The sequence below is a fragment of the Larus michahellis genome, chromosome 2 (genome assembly GCF_964199755.1).
Source record: "Larus michahellis chromosome 2, bLarMic1.1, whole genome shotgun sequence".
NCBI classification, from domain to species: domain Eukaryota; kingdom Metazoa; phylum Chordata; class Aves; order Charadriiformes; family Laridae; genus Larus; species Larus michahellis.
Genome location: NC_133897.1, coordinates 74,165,789 through 74,189,328, shown reverse-complemented (window position 1 = coordinate 74,189,328; position 23,540 = coordinate 74,165,789). Strand labels below are relative to the sequence as shown.

Genomic DNA, 23,540 nt, shown 5'->3' with positions numbered 1-23,540 from the left:
ATCAGTAACACCCAGTAGAAGTAAACAATTTCAAAAGTTTGTTGAAAGATAGCTTTTTCTTTGGCTTTAAGACTACTTAATTGAGAGAGAGAGACAGACACTGTCTTTTTTACATAACGTGTATGGGTGTGTGTAACCATAGTACAAATATATTATATATTCCCTGAAATAAGTTCTTTGTTTCAGCACAGTAATTACTTAAGAAAATAAATACCCTATTTTGGAAAGAAAGCAAGACAAACATTCAACAGGATCTGCCACATAATCCATGAAACATTTCCAGAAATTTAATTTTAAGACTGCAATGGGTTTTTTTGGGTGGGTCATTTTGGTGGTTTGTTGTTGTTTTTTTTTCAAAATAGAGCAGGTAACACTTCTTTCTTTAACTAAGAACCCCAAAACAAAAAGCAACTTGGTGATAAAATCCGTATCTCCTCTAAATGATCTGGCTCAGGTACCCATAGCAAAACCAGCTGTGAGCACAAAGCTCAGCCCAAAAGTCCCATCCAAGAAGCAGGATAATTAGGCCCATGATAAACACATGCTTGCTGCAGCCAAACCAGTCCAGCCTCTCCCGTTGCTGCCTAACAGAGTGCATTTACAATTATCTATGTAAATTCAATGAGTAACTGTACGCTTTAAAAACGCAATTTCATCTCTCAGCTCACCTAGTTACACTTGGAAGTATTTCTCATCATAATTCAGAAACTTGCTTGTTGGCCCATTTTTAAGGCAAAGAGTCAGGAGGGGGGGAAAAAAAGTGTGAAGTATTTGCATACTTGGTTTTTCAAACGTAGGTGGTTCTGCTGCCCTCTCTGAAATCCTGTACATGCTAATTTTTTGGCTACATTTGAATGTGATTGAATATATTATTTTTTTTTGAGGTGTCTAGGCAGTCTCAGTTACCAAAGTGGCGTCGACCACCTCTTTAGCTGCCCTTTCCCCAGGGCAGCGCAGTGGAGCTCACATTTGGGGCAGCACCTCTAGGGACAGCCCTGCCAGCAGTATGTCACCCACGAAGGAAAACGTGATGGGCTTTGGGTATTGAGCTGCACATCTTCGGCCCTTTCGCCCCTCCTCCCTCTGGCGAGTTTGTGGCGGGTTTCCTTTTGGTGCTTTAAAAAACGACATCTTTAAAACATATGCATTTTTCACTCCAGGACTTGCGTGGTGGTTAAAAATGACCTCTTTCTTAGAGAGTGGTCTGCCCAGTCCCATCTCTTTCCTCAGCTGGAAGGCAATGTGAGATGATGTAGAGGAAGGTGCAGAAAATCTGATAAGAAATAATTACGACCTCAGAAAGAAATTTTCTTCTTCCCGTAGGCCGTGTGAGATTGGCCTGTTTCCTGATCCAGAGAATGTCTGTCTGTCAGTCTGTAACTAATTTGTTATCCAAACGCTTGGAATACTGATCACTCTTACGGCAATAAAAACATCTACACTTTTGCTTAAAGTAACTAAGCTGTTTGTCTTCCACCAGCCTTCGAATTGGAGAATTAGCCAGAAAGTTAACAGCCACCAATCTTTCATTTACTAAGGAATTTGCTGGTTCTGTTTTTATGTATTTTTTTTAAAGCATAGGCAAACACAATTATTTGGATGTATAATTTTTTAGATTCATATGAGAAGTCAGCGTTGACCTGAGAGCAGTACAGACTAATAGTACACAAGGATTGAATAAGGACTGTAAAATTGTGGACAGTCCTGAATGCAGGCCCATGCACACGCAGAGCGTGGTTTTTCAGTAATCTGAGAAGCTGAAATTCTGTTGTGCTGTAGCTCCTAGGAAAAAAAGAAAGAGATGCTCTCTAGCTTGAGACTACATGTGATCAGAGCTTTTAACATAGTATTCTTTGTATTTGGACTTGTCATCATTTGGGTATTAGTAAATACTTTCTGGCATGGCTTTTTGTATTCAAAACCATTGCCTCATCCATTTATCTTTCATCTTCTGCTCTGTGGAATGTTCTTGTCACCAAAATACAGGGTTACAATGTAAGGAATGTTAATATCTGAATTAAATTGTCAGATGAGGTGAACTGTTTAGTGTGACAGACTGCAACTGGGGATATCCTCCTCGGCCATGTTGACCCAACATTTTGCTATGCAGTCTTAAAAACAACAATAATTTGTCTTCAAAGTACAACAGTTATGAACTTTAAACCAGTAATATTTCATATGTAAGCTAATATATGAATGGTATGGTACGCCTGAGTAAACTTGCACAAGATAGTTATTTAATAATGAAATCAGTAGATGGGCAGGACTTATTTAAATGGTCTCTGCAGAGAAATTTTATCTGAAAATATTCATTACTTTACCAGTGAAAAGACCTAATTGTAAGTTTCAGATATGTATTTATATATATATATGCACACACACACATATATATTTAAAAAAAAAAAAAACACACTCTCATTTTCTCCGGTATTAAATAAACCCTTCTGAAGATACAATGGTTCAAAGTTAATTAGCTGTATATTAACTTATAGTAGATCTTAAGTGAGTTTCCATGGCTCTTCATTAGCTTAATCATGACTCAGTCTGTGTGTGTTTTCACTGCACCTACATTTTTGGAGTGAAAATAAATGAAAATCCTTGCAATAATATCCTCCATTTGCAAATAGAATGGAAGACTGCTTCGGTATAACTTATGCAAAATATTTTTTAATTCTTTTCTTTTTTTTTTTTACTGCCAGTGTCTGATCTTCAACTAGATGTACATTAAGCATGCTGGAGCCCTGCACCTACAGCCTGGGAATAAAGTTGCTAATGCTAGTTGCTAATGCTTGATTTACAATGTACAGGTTGTCCAGGAAGGCTTAGGTGTAAAAAAAAAAAAATCTCTTCAAAGAAGCGGCGGTTACTCTTGCTTTTGTTGTTAGTTTTGTTTTGCTACTTACCATACTCTCAGGAATGAAAGTCGAAATCCCACAGTTGTTTTTTCTCGTTTCTGAGGAGCACTGGCTATTACCAGTCTGAATTTAACCCAGTAGAGGTCACTGTGAGTCCTGTTTGATGGTGATGAGCAGTGGACAGTAGCTGAAGCGTGACTGAAATCAGTCAAGTAAAGCCTATGAGCAGACTTAGAAAGACAAGGAGAGGGCACGTTTGGGTATAGATGCTAGTGTTGTTTCACAGTACTATGTTTATCCTTACTTTTTAAAATTTGTTTAAATGGTTGTGGAACGGTCTGTTGTAAGACTAATACAACAGGTAAAAAAGGCAAGTCTAAGTTTGTAATTGTTGAGAAAAATAGTGCATTGATGACTTGATTACTTTCAAGTTTATGCTAACATGATGACAGACTAAAAAATATATTTCTGCCTTTGTTGCTCTGTATGGTTGAGTTTTTTTCTTGAGTTTGATGGAGAATAAATAATATAGAACAGACACTTTAGTATTAAATGCTTTTATGTAGATAGTAATCCATAACTGAAGATGCTTCCGCAGTTTGAGGTCATAAACGCTGCTTTCAATTACTCAGGTGCTAAAACCCAATAAATTTAGTAAATAAAAATTTAAATGGGGATAGTGAACAGACCAACAGATACTTAGTAAGCTATGTCTTTAATCTGTATAAGAGCTAATAGTGATACCCATAGTTATCTGTGTAACTGTCCATTTGCTTAGGAACGTGTAAAACTTCAGCAGTCTGGACTTACATTTTCAGTTCTTTCTTATCTTCCTGCCAATGAAAGAATGAAAATTAACATTTTGCTCTTTATGTGAAAATCTACCTACATATGATTCAGTTATAAACAAATATGATTAAGTTTTAAGCCGTTGAACTTGATCCCTGGATGTGGTGCAGAAATTGCTAAGTCTGTAGCGGGGTCTGATAAGTCAGGTCATGTGATGGACTAAGTGGTGATAATATCACAGTTAAAAGTCGTAAGTTGAGATTCTGAAGAACCTTGCTAATGCTAGTGTTGATTTACAATGTACAGGTTACCCAGGAAAGCTTAGGTGTAAATAATTGCTTCAAAGAAGCAGAGGTTACTCTTACTTTCTTGGTTAGTTTTATTTTATTATTTTCCATATCCTTAGGAATGAAAGTCAAAAGCCGACAGTGCTTTGCAGTATGACGATAATTAGATAACCGTTGTTAAAATCATGTACAGTAAGGATTCCTGTAGGAAAAAAGCTTTTAAAATAAAGTACGTAGAGAGACCTATTTCAGTTACCGAGTTCATAGCATCACAACTGGAAAAAGCAGTTTGTGGACTTACAAGCCCCAGGCGCTTCACTCACTAATGGACATATTAGGATGCTGATAAGTCCAGCTAATGCTATTGTGCTAAAGAACTTGAAGCTTTTTCTTTCCCCCGCTTTGAGGTAAAATGTCAGTATAGCAGGGCCTTAGCCAACAAGCTCACCAACACCACAGACACAATACAGAGCTGGTGAACTAACTGAGGACTGGCAACAAAATAAATGACGGACTAAGATGAGTTTTGCCCATGATTTGTATAACACTTACTTCGATACCTAGGATTAAAAACTCAATTTTATTAAATATGATTATAGCTGGCATGTCGTGTCCGCATTTCTATTATACCTTTATTTCCAGCTGTTCCTAATTTTTGCAGAGCTCATGTCTGTAGCCAAAAGTTTCCCTTTCTCCTGTGAAGTCCAGGAAGAAGAAAGAAGGGGTTTAAAAGAACAGATTGCAACAGTTGACAGAGGATGAGAGACATTCCCTACTCTTCCAAAAACACTCTTTATCAAAGAATGAGGCGGTCTTGTAAAATGGTGAAAGTTACAAATTTGAAAGAGAAGTAGCTTTCATAAAGCAGAACAGTCTTCACTTAATAATGTGAAACTGTTTTCCTGTTTCCTTTTTTTTAAAAAAACAACTGTGAACTTTCATGCCAAAAGCCATTTCCCCATATGCCAGCGGCCTTTAAATTTATGACACATCCTTCATTCAAAAATATCCCACACTGCTTTACAACCTCACACAAAGTTAAACACAGAAGTCATTTTGTTCCCCTTGGAAATTGAGTCAGTTGTAGTTATATATATATATGAGCTACATAAGCATATGGTTATAATTGTGCATAGTTTAAGATAGGAAGCGAAGAATTAATTTTTCCCCAATTAAAACTGCAAGGGAACTTTAGTAGGCAGTGTACCATTACTAAAGTGGATGGGGGCCAATACTACTTGGTTAACGAGACAGTGCTTGAAAAAGAGTCTTTCAGCAGAAGGAGTGGCCACAGCCTCAGCTCGATGCCTCATTCGGAGAAGACCCGTAACCTGCCCGGGTCTTCCACCGCTTAAAACTCCAGCATCGGGCCCTCTCGCAACGCCACTGATTTACAGCAGTGCTTAAGCGGAACACTAATTACAAAAGTTTCTGCACCTGTTGTTTCAGCAAACACGCACACAGGTAAAAAAGCCAGAGCAGAGCGTTCCTTCATGCATTGCCAGAGCAAGTGAGTTAGGAATGGGTTTTTTTTTTTAAATCTGATGTTTCGAAGCGGTGTGGGAGTAAGGGAACCACATTCATCGCTGTCACCTCGCCTACGCTGCAGGCTCTGGCTCCAGGTAACCACACTTAAATAGAAGCTGGCAAGTACACAAAGGGTGGAGGTAAACAGGGAAACAATAGAGGGAAATGATATCCCACGGAGTCCTGCATGTAAGGAATCTGTGTCCCGCACACGGTTCCCCTTTCCCTTTCCATGGTTTTATTCTAGAAAGCCGAGATGTATGCAGATTTCTACATAAGCAGCATTTGCTAGTAAATCCTGTAGAGTTTTTAAATGTTCATCTGGAAAAAGATAGTTTCTTATTTTAAACCAGGGCATTGTTTAAGCGTATGTTTTCCTTGCTTTACAAACGTGACGAGTCAGTCTAATCACTTCAGGTAGTTCTCTTGCCAGTGGAGACAGTCATTGGTGATTGGCATCAACTTTCACAGAAAACGTGATTCATGTGGAGAGAGGGAATAAAAAGAAAAGAAACAGTAGGATTTGCCAGAGAATAGTTGTGTGACGTTGGTAAAGACACCAAAGTTAAGAGGAAGTCCGGACCAAAATCCAAGATTTTGCAGTGCCCCCATACATTATTTAGAGAGTTGCAGGAAATGTATGGGTCACCCTTTAGATGTAACGCATAGAGAAGTCTTTGAGATCTGTTAAAGAGGCATTGAGGGAAATTATTTCCATTCAGAAATCAAACATATGTAGAGGTTCTAACATTTTAGATGTGTTTGCTTTGCAAATTAATAATGAAGAAACACCATGTGAAGAAGAGAAATGACTGAAGTATAGAGAAAAAAAATGTTTCATAACTCCATGTGGCTTTGTTAATAATATTTTCAACAATCCTACTTGCCATATTTTTGGAATGGACCATAACAAATTAATTTTTCCACTAAAATGTATTTTCTTTTTTGAACAGCTTTGTCTGTAGATGAGAATTATAAATGAAGACTATTTAAAATTCAAAAAAATATTTTTGTTAGCATCGTTCCAATGACCTGGAGGATCTGGGGTACTTTTAATAACATTTCAGTTTCAGGCCTGCTGTAGTAAATGTAGAAAACGTACAGTTTCCATATTTAGTTAATGTACAAATTACTGTGCAGGCAAAGAGGGGCAAAATCATTATAGAGGGATTTTTTCAAAGAAGCTATTAGTCTTGTTCCTAATTGCATTGCTCATTTGAAACCATAAAGGCTTATAATGGTAAGTTACTTATTGAGAGGTAGCTCAATTAAACCCATTTACTTTACCTGGAGTTCAAGATGTGTATTTTGGTTTTGGTAACGTAGCAGCCTAAGGTATTGATAATACACTCAAATTCTTTTAAGGGTCTGATTTTTTTTCAGAATCGTTCAGTTTGATGGTAAGTTGCTGTGTAGATTTCCCTAGAATAGGATCTCTGAGATTTTAACTAAGCAACCATTATTGCTTTTGCAGAGCCAAATGATTTTTATGGTGATATTTTTTTTGGACAGCTCAGCAGACAGACCTTTAATCGAATATAAAATATTAGTGCATTCAAAGCGTTTTGTCTTTTATAAAATACGATCCCAGACAGTCTGGCTTGGAATCAGATACAGCAGATGGGATTTTCTGTCTCTTTACTAAAGAGGATTCTTTCTTTCCAAGTTATGATATAAAAGAAGGTGAAAAGCTACAGTAGAGCTGTGTTTTGTAGAGAAATTTACCACTAGACAGCAGTTTGGCTTTAAGACTTGAAATCAGGAGGGCTTCGTCATGCGAGCAAAGTTTCACGCATAGGTAAGTTTTGATAGGATTAGGGCTTTCTTGCCTCCTAGGACACCTTTCAAAACAGGAGCAAAGTGAAGAAATCTGCTAAGGTCTAATTTTGGTCTCTTTTGCCTGTTAACGAGACAGATTCCTGACTAACAGCCTCCAGTCTTTCTGTTTGCATCCTTCAAAAACCTTTGCAGCAGTGATTCATATTAGGTACAAGGACACCCACTTATGAGTCAGAACCAGCTAGAGAATATCCCACCGCTCAGGTTGGCAGGCCAGCTTCGTATGTCGTCACTGGGAACTTAATGAACCAGGAATCTGCTCACTTCTCCCCAGGCAAAAGAGTGAAGGGTGACTTTGAGCAAACGGTTATAAATGGATTTAAAGAAAACAGCCAAATCCAGAAGGTTAAAAACAACACGGAAGCAGAAAGTGAACGATTGTGTAGCTGTATAATTAAGTATGTACCCTAGAAAATACAACAAAAAATTAATATCTTCCCTGTTCCTTTAATGCAATCGAATGTGACTGAAAAATGCACATGACGTGGTTTTGGTGTTTCTAATTCCTGCCTCCCACCTCCTCTCCCAATTAGTCCAGGACCTCCATCGGCTTACCTTCTCATTCCCACTTTTGCAGGTGAGAAGCAAAGATTTGGCTATGACCGGTCAGGATATGATGTGGAGGAGTCTGATGGTGCGGATGAAGATGAAAATGACAATGAAGACGATGATGAAGACAGTCAGGCTGAGTCAGTCCTATCCACAACTCCCTCGGTGACGGCCAGCCCCCAGCATCACCCCTCTCGACATGGCCTGCAGGACACCCCTGGTGCTGATGAAGACATCAGGCTTCCAGACTGTTTTTCTGGGGTTCACACGGACTCTATGGATGGTCTGCCAAAAGCGCTGCTGACGAAGATGACCGTCCTTAGCGCAGTCCAGTCGGTTAGCAGGACCTCCAGGTCACCAGCAGAATTCACCCATCAGGAAGCACATGAGGATAAAGCCCAGGAGAGAGGAGCGGGTCCCCACAGTGCTGGGGATGTTGCTCCTACATCTCCAGGTCGCCAGATGTCTGTGGACTACCCCGATCCAGAAGTAGCCTTGGGCCACTCCTTACTATCAACTGCAGCTCTTGCAAAGGTAGGAGTGTCTGACTCCGGGGGAGAGAGCGGGATTTTAAATCCTCCTTCTAAAGATCTTTTTGGAGATTTTTCAAAGATCAAAATGTTTGCCCTTCCCTTCATTCTTAGAGTTGTTGTCTGATCAGTCGTTAAGAGAGTTGACAGTAAACGAAGCACAGATGTGTAGGACTCTAGAAACAACGATGATGTAGGAACACTGTCAAACTCTTAGTTTTGATTGTAGTCTCCCTGAAAGGATTAATTGTAGTATGGTCATTTCAGCTGAAGTTTGGAGCTGGTAGATTGTATTTCAAATAAGAAGGGATATAACAGATATGCTGAATGAACATATGGTGGTGGTTATGAAGTTTTCAGAGGAAAGTGATAGGATTGAGAAGCCATTTTACTCTGAAATATGACGATAGAATCGTTGGTAATTCCCAAGGGAAATTAATCTAGTCCCAAAGGTTTTTGCTTTATCACTATAACAAAATTGTGCAATTGCTTATCTCTCCTCCAAATATGCTTGGTAGTAGAATTAGAAAGAGCACCAGATGTTCAAGGAAACTAGGAGATTGCCCTTGCACAGTAACAAAAGGAGAGACAAGCGCAGAACTGAGACCTGAGTTCTCAGTGCTCTCTTTTTTTTCTCCAACCTGAAAGAACATTTTCATCAGAAAAGGATCAGTTTTGCCCATGTCTGTTCTAGACACATGGCTCTCCAGAGCATGCAGAAAGATGAGGTCAATCTGCATGGAAGGCAGCAGGAGCGTTCAGTAATTTTGACGACTATTGTCTTTAAAACTCCGCTGAGGAAATCACAGAGGGGAACTGGCAGGTGTTAAGCCTTTTACAATTCAGCAATATTTTAATGGACTGTAATGGACATGATACAAGTCACATACATGATTGACCCTAAGGATTTCTCTTAGAAGTTTTGAATTCTTACTGCAGACCGTAAAGGCATTAGAACTTTCCAGAATAATGCTCAGAAAAATGTGATACAAAACGTAGTTTAAATAAAGGAGTAATTACTGCCTTCTCTGTGATGAATGCAATATTTACAAAACTTATATGCATACAGTTATAGAAAAATAAGCAGCAGGAAATTTTCAAAAGCATAAACAGCAAGTAAAGAATTCATTCTAGTTTAAGTACTTAGTGGCTTGTTTTTTCATTGAAAATCTGTACTACAATCTGTATTTTTTACAAAATTTAAGATAGTGAACTATTGATGAGGAAAAACAGTAAAAATTATTGCTGCTTTTCATTGTTTGACACAGGTTAATAATTCCTGCTTTTAAGAAATGGAGTCTGTATGACAAATGTAAATTGGTGCGATTTTGTGGTATGACAGATAATAAAATGTAGTGGTCTCTGATCACTGTATATACCTGCCACAAAAGGGGTAGGATCTTAATATTTGGATTTGGGGTTTCAGTTGTTGCCAATAGATAGCAGAAAGTCAGTTGACTGAGTTTATTCCTTCATTGAACAGAGCCACTGAAGCCTGAAGAAAATATTCACACGATTAAAAATGTTGAAAGGTCTTCATTAATATAGCTCTAATAATTGTCTACATTGATATATTTTCAAAAAAGGCATGTAAGTAATACAAGGCAGTAATTCCTTTCCAGACTGCCTCCTTTCCCAGACCAAAAGAAGTGGCAACCGTGTGCCTGATGGTTAATCTACATTCTTTTCCTATTGTGAGTGGCTGTGGATCCCACTTCTTGCAATCGAGACAAGGGGTCAAGACAGCTCAGGAATGCTGTATGTTCCTTTGAAAGCATTCATACCCGTTATCATTCATACCCGTTATCAGGATTTCTTGTGAGGTGTCAGGCAGGACTTAATTCTGAGAAAGATGTTGTCTTCATTCTCACACCCATCTTCCCATTTAGACTGGTCAGCACTGCAGTGTCAGTAAGTCATATTCTGTTTTAAGCAATACGTTTCCTACCAGCAGTTTTCCAAAGCATTTCTGTTTGGGTTTCGGTTTTGTGCCTGCTCTAGAGATTTCTTGAGAGTTTGGCCAAAACCACAGAATTACCATTTAGGACTATATAAACTAAATAAGGCTCTACCACTCTATGTGTTATGAATATGCCTGAAACTAAAAGATACGACGAGAATGAAATTGCAGTTTAAGACTTCTCCTTTTAGGAGTTTTTAGGAAAGGAGTTGCCAGCCTTGGACAGTAACACAGGCTATATGAGAAGAAAAGGGAGCATATAAATATGATTGTCGGGCCAGGTTTGAGCACTAAATCACAGCGAGCTGAGGCGGCAGCAGAATGTGGGTCCCACATCTCACTCCAGTATCCGCCCATCACCTCTGCTTCTGTGGGCGCCGTAGTTGTCATCCATCTCTTCTAATTGCTTATTGCCCATCTTCCATATAAGAAGCACCTACAGGAAAACATGCTGTGATGCTGCCTCTGTCTGCCGGAGGCTGTAATGGCTCCAGGAGAGGAACCCAGTGCATCAAAAATGCCATCTTATGCTTATTTAACCTTCTTGCCTGAGGTGATTTCCACAGAAAACAGTTCTCCAAAGCCTTCTCGCTCTTTAGAAAACACATACAAAGGATATTCAGCAATGTTTTCGAGTACTAGTGCTCAAGACAAATTAGCCAAGGATAATTAGGAGAGGAAAATTCAATTAGTGGGCGAGGAAAGAGTTGGAAAAAGAAAGGAAGGAAATTAGTTCATTGTTCGAGCTGGGCAGTATATACTGTGAACCAGTTTGATGTTGTTTTTTCTTAAAAGGCGCTGTGGGAAGCACTCCCAGCTACCTTGCGTTTTCATTTCACCCGAGGATAGCGGCGGCCGTCGCACTAACACGCCTGTGTTGTTCTTTCCCAGAGCACGCCCTCCGTCAGCTCCCCCTCCTCGCCGGTGGACCGCAGCATGCCGACGACAGCACCATCCTCCTACACCGAAATCCCAGAGGAGAGGCTGGCCGGCTGCCCGCAGCAGGCCACCGAGCTGAGGGCTCCCCAGACTCACCTCTTCAGCCACCTCCCCCTCCATTCCCAGCGGCAAGCCAAGGCACCCTATGGCACGCCGGCACCGCTCGGGGGGATTCAGGTGGTCCCCGCCGGCCTGGCCACCTACTCCACCTTCGTTCCCATCCAGGCGGGGCCGGTGCAGCTCACTATCCCTGCTGTGAGCGTGATCCACAGAACTACCAGCGCCCTCGGCGAGACGGGCGGCCCGGCCGCCGGCACTGCCGCCGCCCCCAATCCCATGGGAATCGCCGAGGTGAACAGCGTCGTGCCCTGCATTCCCATCGGCCAGGTGAGCGTGCCGGGCATCCAGGGCCTCGGGGCGCCCAGCCTGCATCCTCTGCCGCCGCTGGGCATGGAGACGGTAAACATCTTGGGCCTGGCGAACGCAAACATCGCCCCACAGATGCGGCCTCCGGGAATTACCCTCAACGCCGTGGGCCTCCAGGTTTTGGCGGCTGGCGCAGCCCCGCAGGGCAGCCCCAGCCCACAGGCCCACATTCCCAGCTTGCAGATACTGAACATCGCCCTGCCCACCCTCATCCCCTCCGTCAGCCCCCTGGGCGCCGAGGGGCAAGGAGCCTCCGAGGTGCCCGCCTCAGGCAGCGAGGCCCAGCTGGAGCCGGCACCCGTTGGCTTCCCCACTGCCGAGGTCGGCCAGGCCGGCAGGGCCGCTTCTCCGTCTCCTCCTCCTCCTCCTCCTCCTCAGCGGTACGGTGGGAAGAGCCATCCCGAGCCCGCCCCACCGCTGACCGACAGCCCGGGGAAAGCGGATCCTGAAAAGACTGACCTGGCGAACCCGGCCAAGCCAAAGCGCGATGTCCCTTCCCTCCCGGTGAAGAGGGCCGCCCCGGCAGAGCCCCGCTCCAAGGCGAATCCCGAGGCGTTAACCAAGTCCTCCCCGGTCCACCGAACTGTTTCCCCGGACAGACAGGTACACAGGCCAGCCGCCTTGCCCCGGCGGCAAAACACGGTGCAGTTTAGCGATGGCAGCAGTGACGATGAGGATAGACTTGTAATAGCAACCTAGTTTTTGTTTTTCATTGTGTTTTTATTTTTTGGGTTGTTTTTTTTTGTTTCGTTTTGTTTTGGTTTTTTTATAACACTTACAGGTTTCTTTGCAAACCTCCCTTTCCTTAAAGCACATTTTTCTGACACAAACCCATTACTAATCTTCGTGCAATCATGAACTCTTGACCAATAATTGTTGTTTCTTGTCAGCTCCAGCCATTTTTGTACATGTTGTATAGACGATTGTGCCTTTTTGGAGTTTTATGTTTAGAAACCTGTACAGATTGTTGAATATATATATATAAAATATATATATATAAAATATGTATATTAAAACCAGGTAGTTGCTTGTGTTTAGTAAGTAAACATCCTATGTCAGATAAATAAAGGATTAAATTATATGTTGCACTGTTAAATGTAAATTTTTATGGCTGTGGGACAAAGTTTCTGTGTACAGATCTAGTATGTAAAACTCCATATTTATTGTATCCATATTAGTCTTGGAAAAGGGTCTGTCCATCTTTCTTGTGTAAGACGGTAGCTTTACACTTAAAAGAGAAATACAGTATCTGTGTTATGAAATATTACAGTAAAATTTTGTTTACTGACTTTACCATTGCTTATGTTGTGCCTTCTTGATGCAGCCCCGGTAGTCGGAGAGGCGCTTGACTCCTTCCTTTTAGTACCCTTCCAGCTGCGTTCAGCTTGAAAGGATCCGGTGGTGGTGTATGCCCACGTGGTTTCACCTGCCACGAGAGAAAGCAGATGCTCTTCAGGCTCTCTTGGAGCAAAACCTTCCGTTTCAAAACATCCGGCGATGGCAAAGTGGGGAGGGAGTCCTTCAGCTTTTTGTAGAGCGAGCATCCATCCACCTCGTGTTTCTAACACTTCCTAACTAACATTTGAAGACTTCCCTGAGGGAAAATAGCAAAAGGGTCAAGATGAAATATTTTTTTATTTGTAATCTTGAACTATAAAACCACTTTTTATTGACATTAAAATGTTGTTACGCAAGAAAGGAATAATTCTTTGTGTGTTCTTAATTACAAAATCCGCCATACAGTTGGTGAAAATGGTACTGCTGTAATGAGGATTTGGCATTACCAATTACCATCAACTTCTTATGAGACTGCATTTCACGTGATCTTCATTTACAGGTAGACAAAGCCAATTTCTCCCTAAATACGGCCTTGTCTTATTCATGCAGGGCAAAAAAAGGGACTATAAGTCTTACACATAGAATTAATGTGCCCTTATATCAACAAACTCGTCATTATGGGATACAAGACGTGTATGGATCCCAGAATAATGAAATTTAATAAAATTCTGTTTGCACATAGTGAAAACAATTTAAAGTTACCAATAAATTTTTAAGGTGTTCAACTACTGCAGGAGATAAGTCTTACACATCACAGGGCTACACGTTTCTGAAAGTTTCAAATTGGCCTGGGATTCGTGCTGTAATTTTTAAATAGAGTTGGTTTGCTGCTGTGTCTTTACATCACATTCTTACAGAAGTTTATAAAACCATTTTAACAACCACATTCCAGTAGAAAACTGGAAGATGTAAATTTAAGTCATGATCACCTTTATGGAAATAACAAGGTTGAGACACATATAAAACAACTGGAAGAAACGGGTAGGAAGCGAATCTTGGAGAAAAAAAATCAAGAGTGAACGTGAATGTGAGCTGGGCTGCGTTGTTCACAGATTAACTCCTGTACCCAGCTCAAAGAAGTAATTCATACCTTGTACTGCTCGTATTCAAGAACAGCACTATCCTAGATCCATTTTTAACTTTACTTCGGCTTTTGTACTATACTCACATTGTACTCATTACATTATTCCATTACGGTGTGTTGTAAAACTGTAGGCGATGTCGAGTGAGCTTTATTAACTTTCAGAATGAGCACTTCAGTACTAGAAAATCATTTATATTACTGTGATTATCAGCCAATTGTACTAATCCAGCAATTAGGAACGCACGTACTAGAAAGGAGAAATCACTCTCGGCTCAGACGTGAATGTTGGTATAATTCCTTACTGTGCAGAGCCTCGCTGAGGGCCCGAGCACCTGAACCACGAAGCACTCTCAACTCGCACTGAATTTAATGAGAGTTGAGAGTACTCGGCACCCCACAGCGACGGACTTCAAATTTGTGAGTGTCTTACGTGCAACCGCTGTGTAAAATGTCAGCTGTGCATTTGTATGTTCTTTTTATAAACATGTAGTGATGTCAACGTGTCTTACATCGTTATCATTTATACCAAATGTGAAATTACCTGAACCAGCCAAAGCTAAAAAAACCCAAATCATTGCTGCATTACATACACTTTGAGAGCCCAAAATTTTTGGTAGTATAATCAGGTGAAGGCTTGTAGTTAATGAACTCAAGAAATTTTGCATCAGTTTTAGCATCTTTAAAATGGACGCTTACCAGTAAATTAGAACTATGCTAATTAATTTGAGCATGTTTGTCTACAGCATGACAAAAACCACGACGACTGGATCAAATAGGTTTACAGCAAAGTAAAACTATCTCCAAAATTTTGAATGCCATCACAAGTATTACCATTTCTCTGAGTTTTATAAGGAAGCAGGGAGTAAGAAATTGCTGTTTCACGTGCCCCGAAGTCCTGATTTTAATAACCGTTTAGAAACTCCAGAGATTTACTCTATATACATCTTAAATATTTACTTGACTAGCAATTGGTGGTGTGCTCATATTCTAAGAATTAATTCGAGGAAGTCATTAATTTAACAGAAAATTCAACCTGGTGAATCAGCCAAACTACCTGTGTCTCTTTTCTGTTCTAGGTGTTTTGAAGACATCAGGGTGAAGAGGTGGAAGCAGTATCTTGGAGAATAAGAATGACAAGACAACAGATATGTCATAAAGAGGAATGTTAAGACATGTGTCATTTGGTAAGTTAATAGCAGGGCAATAGAGAGAAAGGACCAAGAGAATGAGTACTGATTGATAGTGAGCAATCTTCACACTGCCAGGCAAAGCACAAGCCGTACTTGAAGGAGGATCTCCACTACCAATGAAAACATTAGCGGGTAGTTGCAGATATATCTAACCTTGCTCAAATGGAATTGGGAGGAAATCACACTTTTCTGGAAGATAGATGTTTGTGGTCCTGAACATTATATTGTTTCCCGTCCCTCTAGCATGTTTCCAAATGGATATTACTTGAGGTGCCTCTACAACTTGTGCAACTGGGAAAAAAAAAAAAAAACCCACAACAAACTAGGAGTGTGACCAGACCTGAGAGAAGGTTAAACTCCATACCTCTCCTCCATTAGGGTCTAGCACTTTCATTTTAATCATGCATGTAACCAACATCTGTACTATGTGTCAGTGTACATGGGTGTCCTGCATCGGCGCAAGCCTGTGACCACTGTGTTAGTGATTTTGCTTTCATTCTGAATTAATTCCTTTTGTTTTAAATTGCGTGGTATCTTTACTGTCTTGTCCTGAGTCATTAGTGGTGGGGAAATTGCGCTCCCCTTGCCAAAGAATCCTTCTGTTTAAGTCAACAGCAAACACCTCAGAGATTTTGCCAGTGCAGGATTAGGCGGCTCTTCAGATGGTGTAAATTATCACAGCTGAATTGGAGTAAATAGCACCGGGCCTGTTTACTCAGGGATCAATTTTTGACAACTCCGTCAGACACCCTCTGGCAAATCCAGCACAGCTGTTTAAACATTAAAAGGCCGGGGCAAGTGTTGCTCCTCAGTGCACCCAGGCAGAGTCTGGCATCTTCCCACAACCTATACTCGTGAAGAGGGTGCAAGCAGGTGCTAGCTAAAGGCTGAGTACAAATACAGCTACAGTAAGGACATGGCATGGTCAGCTTCTGGGAGACCCACGCAGATGCTTCCCTGTTATCTGCCAAAAGCCCTCACTAGAAAAAGAATCAACAAGTAGCCTGTAGCTCTTCTCTTTCAACTCAGATCTCGATTGATTTCTCATTGCAATACGTGCTGTTCGCTGGTGATGTGGGTATCTGATTTTGAAGGCGGCGTGTTCCCCTGCTCTCCATATAACAATATCGGTTTTGGAATGTGGACTCTATTAAATGTGTCTACATTCCCCGTGTGGGCTTTAATAAACTACAGCATGACCTACCTGTCACTTCTTAGGACAAGACCTAAACCAGAGACAGCCACTTTTACTGCACCTGCTCTCAGATTTCTTGATCTGTAGCATTACAACCCCAGACGCGACTCAACTTCTGGGCCATAGCTGAAATAAAACAAACTTACTAGGTTCGGGTATGCCCTGCCCTGCATTGATTACTGCTGCTGTTCACACTTTTGCTCCATAAATTATGCCCTGAGGCTAGAGTAGCCCACAATTGGTCCATATCTGCCAGTCCCCTGCCCAAAAGTCTGACAGCAGTGTTTTGCATACAAGCAAAGTCAAATGCACATCACATGTGTTTCATTTCAGACAACGTACGTACTTAGGCTGAACGCATTCTGGCCCACCCCAAAAAACAAAGAAATACCATAAAACAAAGACATACCATGCTTTACACTTAGCTAAACATTCTGTATGGGTTCTTAATAAACAGATTTATCAGGCCTCGAGTTTACTGACATGTATATTAAACAGAATATAAAATGAATTTGTCACTATACAGCTTATTCCAGAAGTCCTCATTTTTTGCAAGATAATCCTCACTAACAGTTTATAAACACTTTAGTTTAAACCTGTAAACTGCTTTTCAAACATATGTTTAACATGGGGATGGTTTCATCAAATCTGAATAAAAAATGCTGAGTTTTAGCACAAGTGACTTGCCAAAAGCCAGGGAAACCAAACAATGTACAAGTAAAAGTGCTTGCTCAAGGTAGCCTTCCGCTGATTTATCTGACAGGCCACTGCTGCTGTTGCTTTTGAAAGATCCTCTGAGACCAGTTACATCTCATAGCAGGGAGTCCTTACCTTGCTTTCACGGTTTATAATACGAACGATAGGTGTTCATCCATTTTAGGTGATGGTCAGTCTTGTGGTCAGTCTCTAGTTAGGAATGTTAAATTATGAATGTCTTAAAAAAATGTGTCTAGAATTGTCTTTCCATGTCTTAAGGAATTTTGTAAGGAGCACCTTACAAGCAGTCTCGGCACCTACGGATGGCCATTTTTAATGATACATAAAATACCTGAGACTTAAACCACACAGAAACCATTTATGGCTTACATCTTTGAGGATGAGACTGCTGTCTTAGGTCTAGACACTGGATTGCTAACTCTATTACTGGCTTAGGATAAAAACAAGCTACTTTAAAATACTTCAAATTTATTATTAGGTAATTTTATGTGGAATGTCCGTGGGTGGATGAGCAAACAGCAACAAGAATGTAATAGCATATAATTAATTGATTTTGTGTTCGTGTTTCATCCCAGAAATGCTGAATCAAAAAACAACCCCTTATGGCAAAGATGTTGCTGGTGTTATGTTTGTCCCTCCGCATCTGCTCTCTGTACTGGCCAGAGTACTCAAAATGTTGAAAATGTTAGGAGGTGGATGGTGATTTTCAGATATTCCGTGTGAGATCTGAGGAAACCATGCTGGCTGAATGATGGCAAGGCTTTACATTCCTACAGTTCAGTCATGGACACAAGACTTGTCCTAAGATGAGTCAATTAGCTCGGCATGCTTAGTTTTCTCTGGTAATAGTAGGCTTGTTTTCCCCAATAAGGTCAAATGTTAAGGCCTGTTTGGTTTTGTGGCTGTACTCTTTAGTGTATTTGAAATCCATTACCATGCGTGAGGCATTTGTGCTAAAAACAGGCCAACTGCAGGCTGTTTGTAGTCAAATACCCCTAGCATTTCCTCTTTTTGTTGTTATGTGGTTACAACATCCCTCTGGGGCTTTAGAAGTTCCATGGAAACCAGTTGCAGGTCATTCACGTCTAAGGTGCTTTGGTGTTGGTACCTAAATAGGATTCCTCCTTCTGCGAAACAAAACATTATTTGACATAGGTGATACAGGTGCATCTCATATACAGCAGCTCTCTAATAAAATGGTTGGCCGCTAAGAGTCCTTCCCCACCCCATCAGCTCACTGCTCCGTATGCAGCCATGGAAGTGAGTTCTCAGCCCTCTCGTTAGCACAGGGCTTGTGCTTGTGAAAGCACCACTTTCATGATTGGCGTTCCCCCGGATGCCCGTGCGAGGCAGGAGTGATGGCTGGACCTGCACACGCAGTGAGGGACCAGCGCAGAGGCAGCACCACCGCAAACCTCCACCCACACCCAAGGAGCACAGGGCCATGGTGTGCCAGCAGGGATTGTGCTCAGCGCTGGGCCTCGCGCAGGGGCAGATTTCGAAAAAGGAGTTAGGCACCATCAACAGGCCCTACCCAGAACTTAGGTGGTCAAATGGAAAGCCACCGTCTTGAGACTTCCCCCGCTTCCCATCCCTTATGACCAAGGCACATTAAGTTTTGACTTTTCTGTCAAAAGGGAGGATTAAAAGGCACCTTCTGACAGAAATTTTTGACAGATCAATTTTGAATAGAAAATCCCTACAGCTCTCTTCCTGGTAACACTGAAAAACTCCCTGGCCTGAGCTGCTGCCCTTCTGGCAGCCGGCTGTCCACCACAGGACCTAGCAACACTGCAGCTTGGTTCTGCATGGCTCTCCATGCCTCGGGCAGACTTTGCGTGCAGGGAGATCATGTCCTTCATACAAAGCAACCACAAGGGCTTTTCTCTGAAAATGTGAGTGTAAGGAAAAAGAGAGAAACTGGGCTGCAAGGCAGAGCAAGCCAGGGAGAGCACTGCACTGTAACCAGGCTCTTGGGTTTGTCCGGGCGCAGGAAGGCAGCGTCCTGTATTCCAGCCCTGTTACCCAGCATTAGGTGTGTCCCTGGTTTGCAAAAACAACCTAGGAGCCAGAACAGAAGCAAATGTTGAAACAGTGCCTCTTTGCAAAACAGAAGTCATGTTTTCATCTGGACACCGGAGAGTTTTGCTCCACCAACAAGTCAAGTGGGTGATTCAGAAACCGTTTTTGACACTGAGGGGTTTAAATTGTGTTTCTCTCTTTCTTTGTTTATTCCCATACCTATAATCATCTGTGACTCTTTCTTATTTACAGTGTTACAGAGCAAGAGCTCACACACCTAATGCTGATTAATTCTGCTGGACTGGGTAACTGGCTCCCCTGTGGATATCCTGTTTTCCTGTGAATCATCGTTCTTCCTTGAGACATCCTCCAACTCAGATCAAAGATCCAGAATGTATTAGATATGAAGACATCAGACAGCTCAAACATATTAGAAAAGACACACACAAAGAAAAGCATCCCAGTTTCTCCCTCCTGTCCTGCTGAAAATTGGCATGGTGAACACAATCCTAAGCAATAAAAGAAACAGCAGGCAGGAAAAAAAAAGGAGAAAAAAAAAAAAGAGAGGCTTTGGAAATCATTTAGTTTACACAGAATCTCCTACAAATTACCCTTTCGAAGTATTTGCACTTTTGTACTTACTTAGTTCTCCCTTGCAGTTGGAAGCTCTTCAGGCTAGATCCTCATCTGATGGAAGATGACATCCGTAAGCTTCAGCAGAGCTGCACCGACTGCGCAGCGGAGGACTTGGTACTATCCATTTAAGTATTGAGCCTTGCCTACAAACACGCAAATTAAAGGAACATGAAAACACATGATCTGGTTTTTTCACATTTATGCAGTCTGTTGTGTTCTTGATGGTTTTATTCGATTTTCCATTTATCTATACGAACAACTGAAAAGATTCTATACCAGTGAAATGCCAAAACCTAAGGTCGTGAGGTCAAACTAGATTATCTGAGAGTAGTCTCTTCTCCCCTTACAATCTTTGAACGCAGGTTTTATCTGATAAAGCAGTTAAAGCTGAAACCATGACAAGTCTTCATTTCAGCAGCATTTGATCTTGAAGATTGCACAAATAATTAGTCTTTTAAGATTCTGAACTTTTTTTAAAAATAGATTTTTAAACTCTCCTTTTAATGGGTGTTTTTTAATCCTTATGTTTAAGTGTAAGAGCCGTGTTTGATCCAAGACAACGGACAATGTGTTTAAATAGTTGGAGAGACCATTTTTATGGAAGTGTTTGAACAATATATTGTGTTTTTCAAGAAGTTGTTCCTCCAGTCAGTGGAAATAGCTCAATGAAGGACTAAAGGACTGTCCTTTTTCTGTCATTAAGCTCATATAAAAGGAAGATAAAATGTGCTGCTCTTACATCTTAGAGTGGATTGTATTGGGCTTTTAGTCCTACACTTTTCTTGTATTAGCCTCTGTGCTTGGAGGGGAAAAGAAACACTTTTAACCTTATGCACTGTGAACACTCACTGGAAGGCAATGGAGGGAAGAATACCCAGCAGGAATACGCTCTGCAAATACTCAGCAAAATCATTAGATCCGCATATTCTTAATCAATGAGAATTAAGGGTGTTGTTTTTAATCCAGACTATAGTTTGTCCGAGTCCTTAGGTGGGGTTCAGCTGTTGATGTTTTCTTCAAGGAAAAATGTCAGCAAGGTCTGATGCCGAGTTGTTCTCTGCCCCCCAAAAAAACCCCGGTGTAGGAGTATCAGCATGCTGCACGGTTGCGAGAGGCACGTGAACTCAGACCAGAGTTTGCCCCTTGCTGCAATGTCCCTGGTTGGGGCAGCTGTCAGGGCCACTGCAACCATCCGAGGATGGCGGGTCTGGGTTTGAAGGAAGAAGGGCCAAATAACATGAAAAAGATTCTCCTTCTGCATAGAGACAGAAACCTCATTGTCCAGTCCTGAGAAGAAATGGATAATCTTTTCATTTTTCATAATCTATGGTATTTCTGTTGTTTTCGTGACCTTCTGCCTTTAGTTGGACCATGTAATTAGCAATGCATCACAAATGACTGGTAACATCGTTTTCCAACATTCGAGAGAAAGAGGAGCGGGCAGTTGCTGGTCTGTCCAATCTGGAAAGCAGGTTTTAGGTGGCAGGTAAGCATGCCAGAACGAGTGGTTGAAACTCTGCTGGGCATGTAGGATATTATACCTGATCCTCTGCCTCACCTGATGCTGTCACTTCATCCAGGGCAGTGGTGAGGCAGCAGAGGACTCATGGCTTTTTAACCAGGTGCCAGCTAGTGCCTTGAAAGAGTTCAAACTCCTACTTCATCCTATTAGGGACCATTTATTGAGCACATTTTATGTTTTGTGTGTGTACGATAATGCAATTTTTGTCAGCCCCATGTTGGAGTGCTGACCAGACTATAAGCTGTCCGCATAATGATGGTGCCAAACTGGGGGGAAATAGAGCTCAATCTAGGTTTGTGCACGTCTCTCTAGGAATTATCTTGTGACTTTCTGGCACTGGCATAAAAAAGGGAGCCGTCTGGGAAGCGGTTGGACTTTGGTGCTTTGGAGGCTGAGGGAGAATACTTTTAAAATAATTGTTTGGGCCAGAAAATTAAGACAAAGCCTGGCCTCAGTGTTGTCAGGAGCAACCTCCTACTGCCTTCAGGAGGGCCAGGATTTGACTCATGGATTTTTAAGGCATGGGTTTTCCTGGCATGATGGGGCTTGCTGTTAATGACACCGGTAAGTGGTTTTTTGTGGTTTTTTTTTTTTAACCTGGCATTGCTCCTTCAAGCAAATTAAAGTCGATACATTTGCATTTCTACATGTCATTAACCCAGACACCTACTGCAGGGCCTAAAGCTCGTGTCTGCTGGCACGACTAAATCCTACTAATGCGCTTTTCCTAATGCACTGAGGGAATCTGGAGTCTCTCCTTTTGAAGCTGACTTGCTATTTTGACTAATTGCTTCTAGTAACAGTTAATAGCATTTTGCAAAGGCACTTCATCTGCTGACAGCAGATTGATGTAAGGAAGGGACACAGTTCACGTTTCCAAAGGGAGCATCGGGAAACCCATTACCAGCTTCATTAATCTGTTAATAATAAAATTAAAGTACAAATAAAATGTGACAAATTGGGTTCTGTTGTGAAAGTCACTTTAACAGGAGGCTCTGAATAAAGGTCAAAACAGACTCTGATTTCTGCTGTGTTTTAATAGTAGAATAAGAGGAGAGCATTGTAGAAACACTGTAATTAATCTGGCGATACTATAATTGTCCCCAAACGATACAGAAAGAGTTTGACAAGTGATTTTTTTTTTTTTCTTGAGAACATCTACAAAACCTGGAACATAAAGCTTTGTCACACAACATTTAACTGCTAATCCAATTTCACAGGAAGCTTTCGACAATGTAGGAACAGTAGGCAGGCTCACTTGCCCTGCCTGCGTACTTGCGGCTGCCACCCCAGTCAAAACTCAAGTTTACCCAGCACAGGGGCAAATGAGAGGAGAAAAGCCCTGCAGGTGTGGATCTTGTAGCAGCAGTCACTGAAATGACCCTGACGCTGAAAACAGGTTTTATCGCAGAGTTAATAAAGCAGATCAGACATCCCTTTTCTGGCAAGGACAGCATTGGCTTGCCAGGAGCCCTTATTGAAAATGAAAACTGTATAAAATTAGCTTACCGTCCATCCCTTCTTTTAGGGCTATGCCCCGAAACTCTTGGTGCTCCCTGCATCTTTAACATCAGCCTTCCTAGCTACATCCTAGGTTAGCGGGATATCTTAGCCTGGCCTCTACACTTAAGTAATCCTCCTGCTGGGATCTTCAGCTAATACTGCAGAAACAAAACTGCTAAGAATGAGACCGATGCCAGCCTCTCTGAGGCACGGTGTTAAGGGGTTCTGTAGGAAAACATCCGATTTATGCTAAGTTCCTGCTTATTACAGTTGAGCAATTGCCCCAGAAGCAATGAGTCGCAGAACATAATTTGGGGACGCAGCTGCAATGAATGGAGAGCTTCCTGCAGGCTGGCAGAGCAGCGGTCTGCTGGGAGCACCTGAACCAAAGGCACACTTGGTAAAGAACCCAGCCAGGCAAACAAATATATAAACATGTTAATGTGAAGTCTTTGAAGAGAATGGCTCATTAAGTCAGGCAGGATGACTATATGGAAAACTGATAGCTCTATTTTAAAAATCAGCAGGAGGAAAAGGAGAAGGATGTCCTTTCGATTTATACAAGCCTAGAGGAGTCTGTACAGCCTTCCTCTCCTCCAGTCATTTTAGAGATAATCTCAGGCTCCAAAGAC

General features: G+C 41.6%; 1 protein-coding gene across 10 annotated transcripts in view; it reads left to right on the top strand.

The window, feature by feature from the left end:
* Positions 1-22,692, top strand: part of HIVEP1 (HIVEP zinc finger 1) — a 134,460-nt gene extending 111,768 nt beyond the window's left edge. For 7 of the 10 annotated variants that reach the window (XM_074575943.1, XM_074575945.1, XM_074575944.1 and 4 more), the window contains 2 exons: positions 7,875-8,380; positions 11,228-12,994. In XM_074575943.1, coding sequence (XP_074432044.1) covers positions 7,875-8,380; positions 11,228-12,400 — 1,679 coding nt within the window. In that variant the 3' untranslated portion in view covers positions 12,401-12,994. Of the gene's footprint in view, positions 1-7,874; positions 8,381-11,227; positions 12,995-13,025; positions 14,278-15,199; positions 15,861-19,499 lie in introns of those variants that run through there. The other 3 variants (XR_012585601.1, XM_074575941.1, XM_074575942.1) reach the window with 3 other exon arrangements.
* Positions 22,693-23,540: the final 848 nt, after the last annotated feature.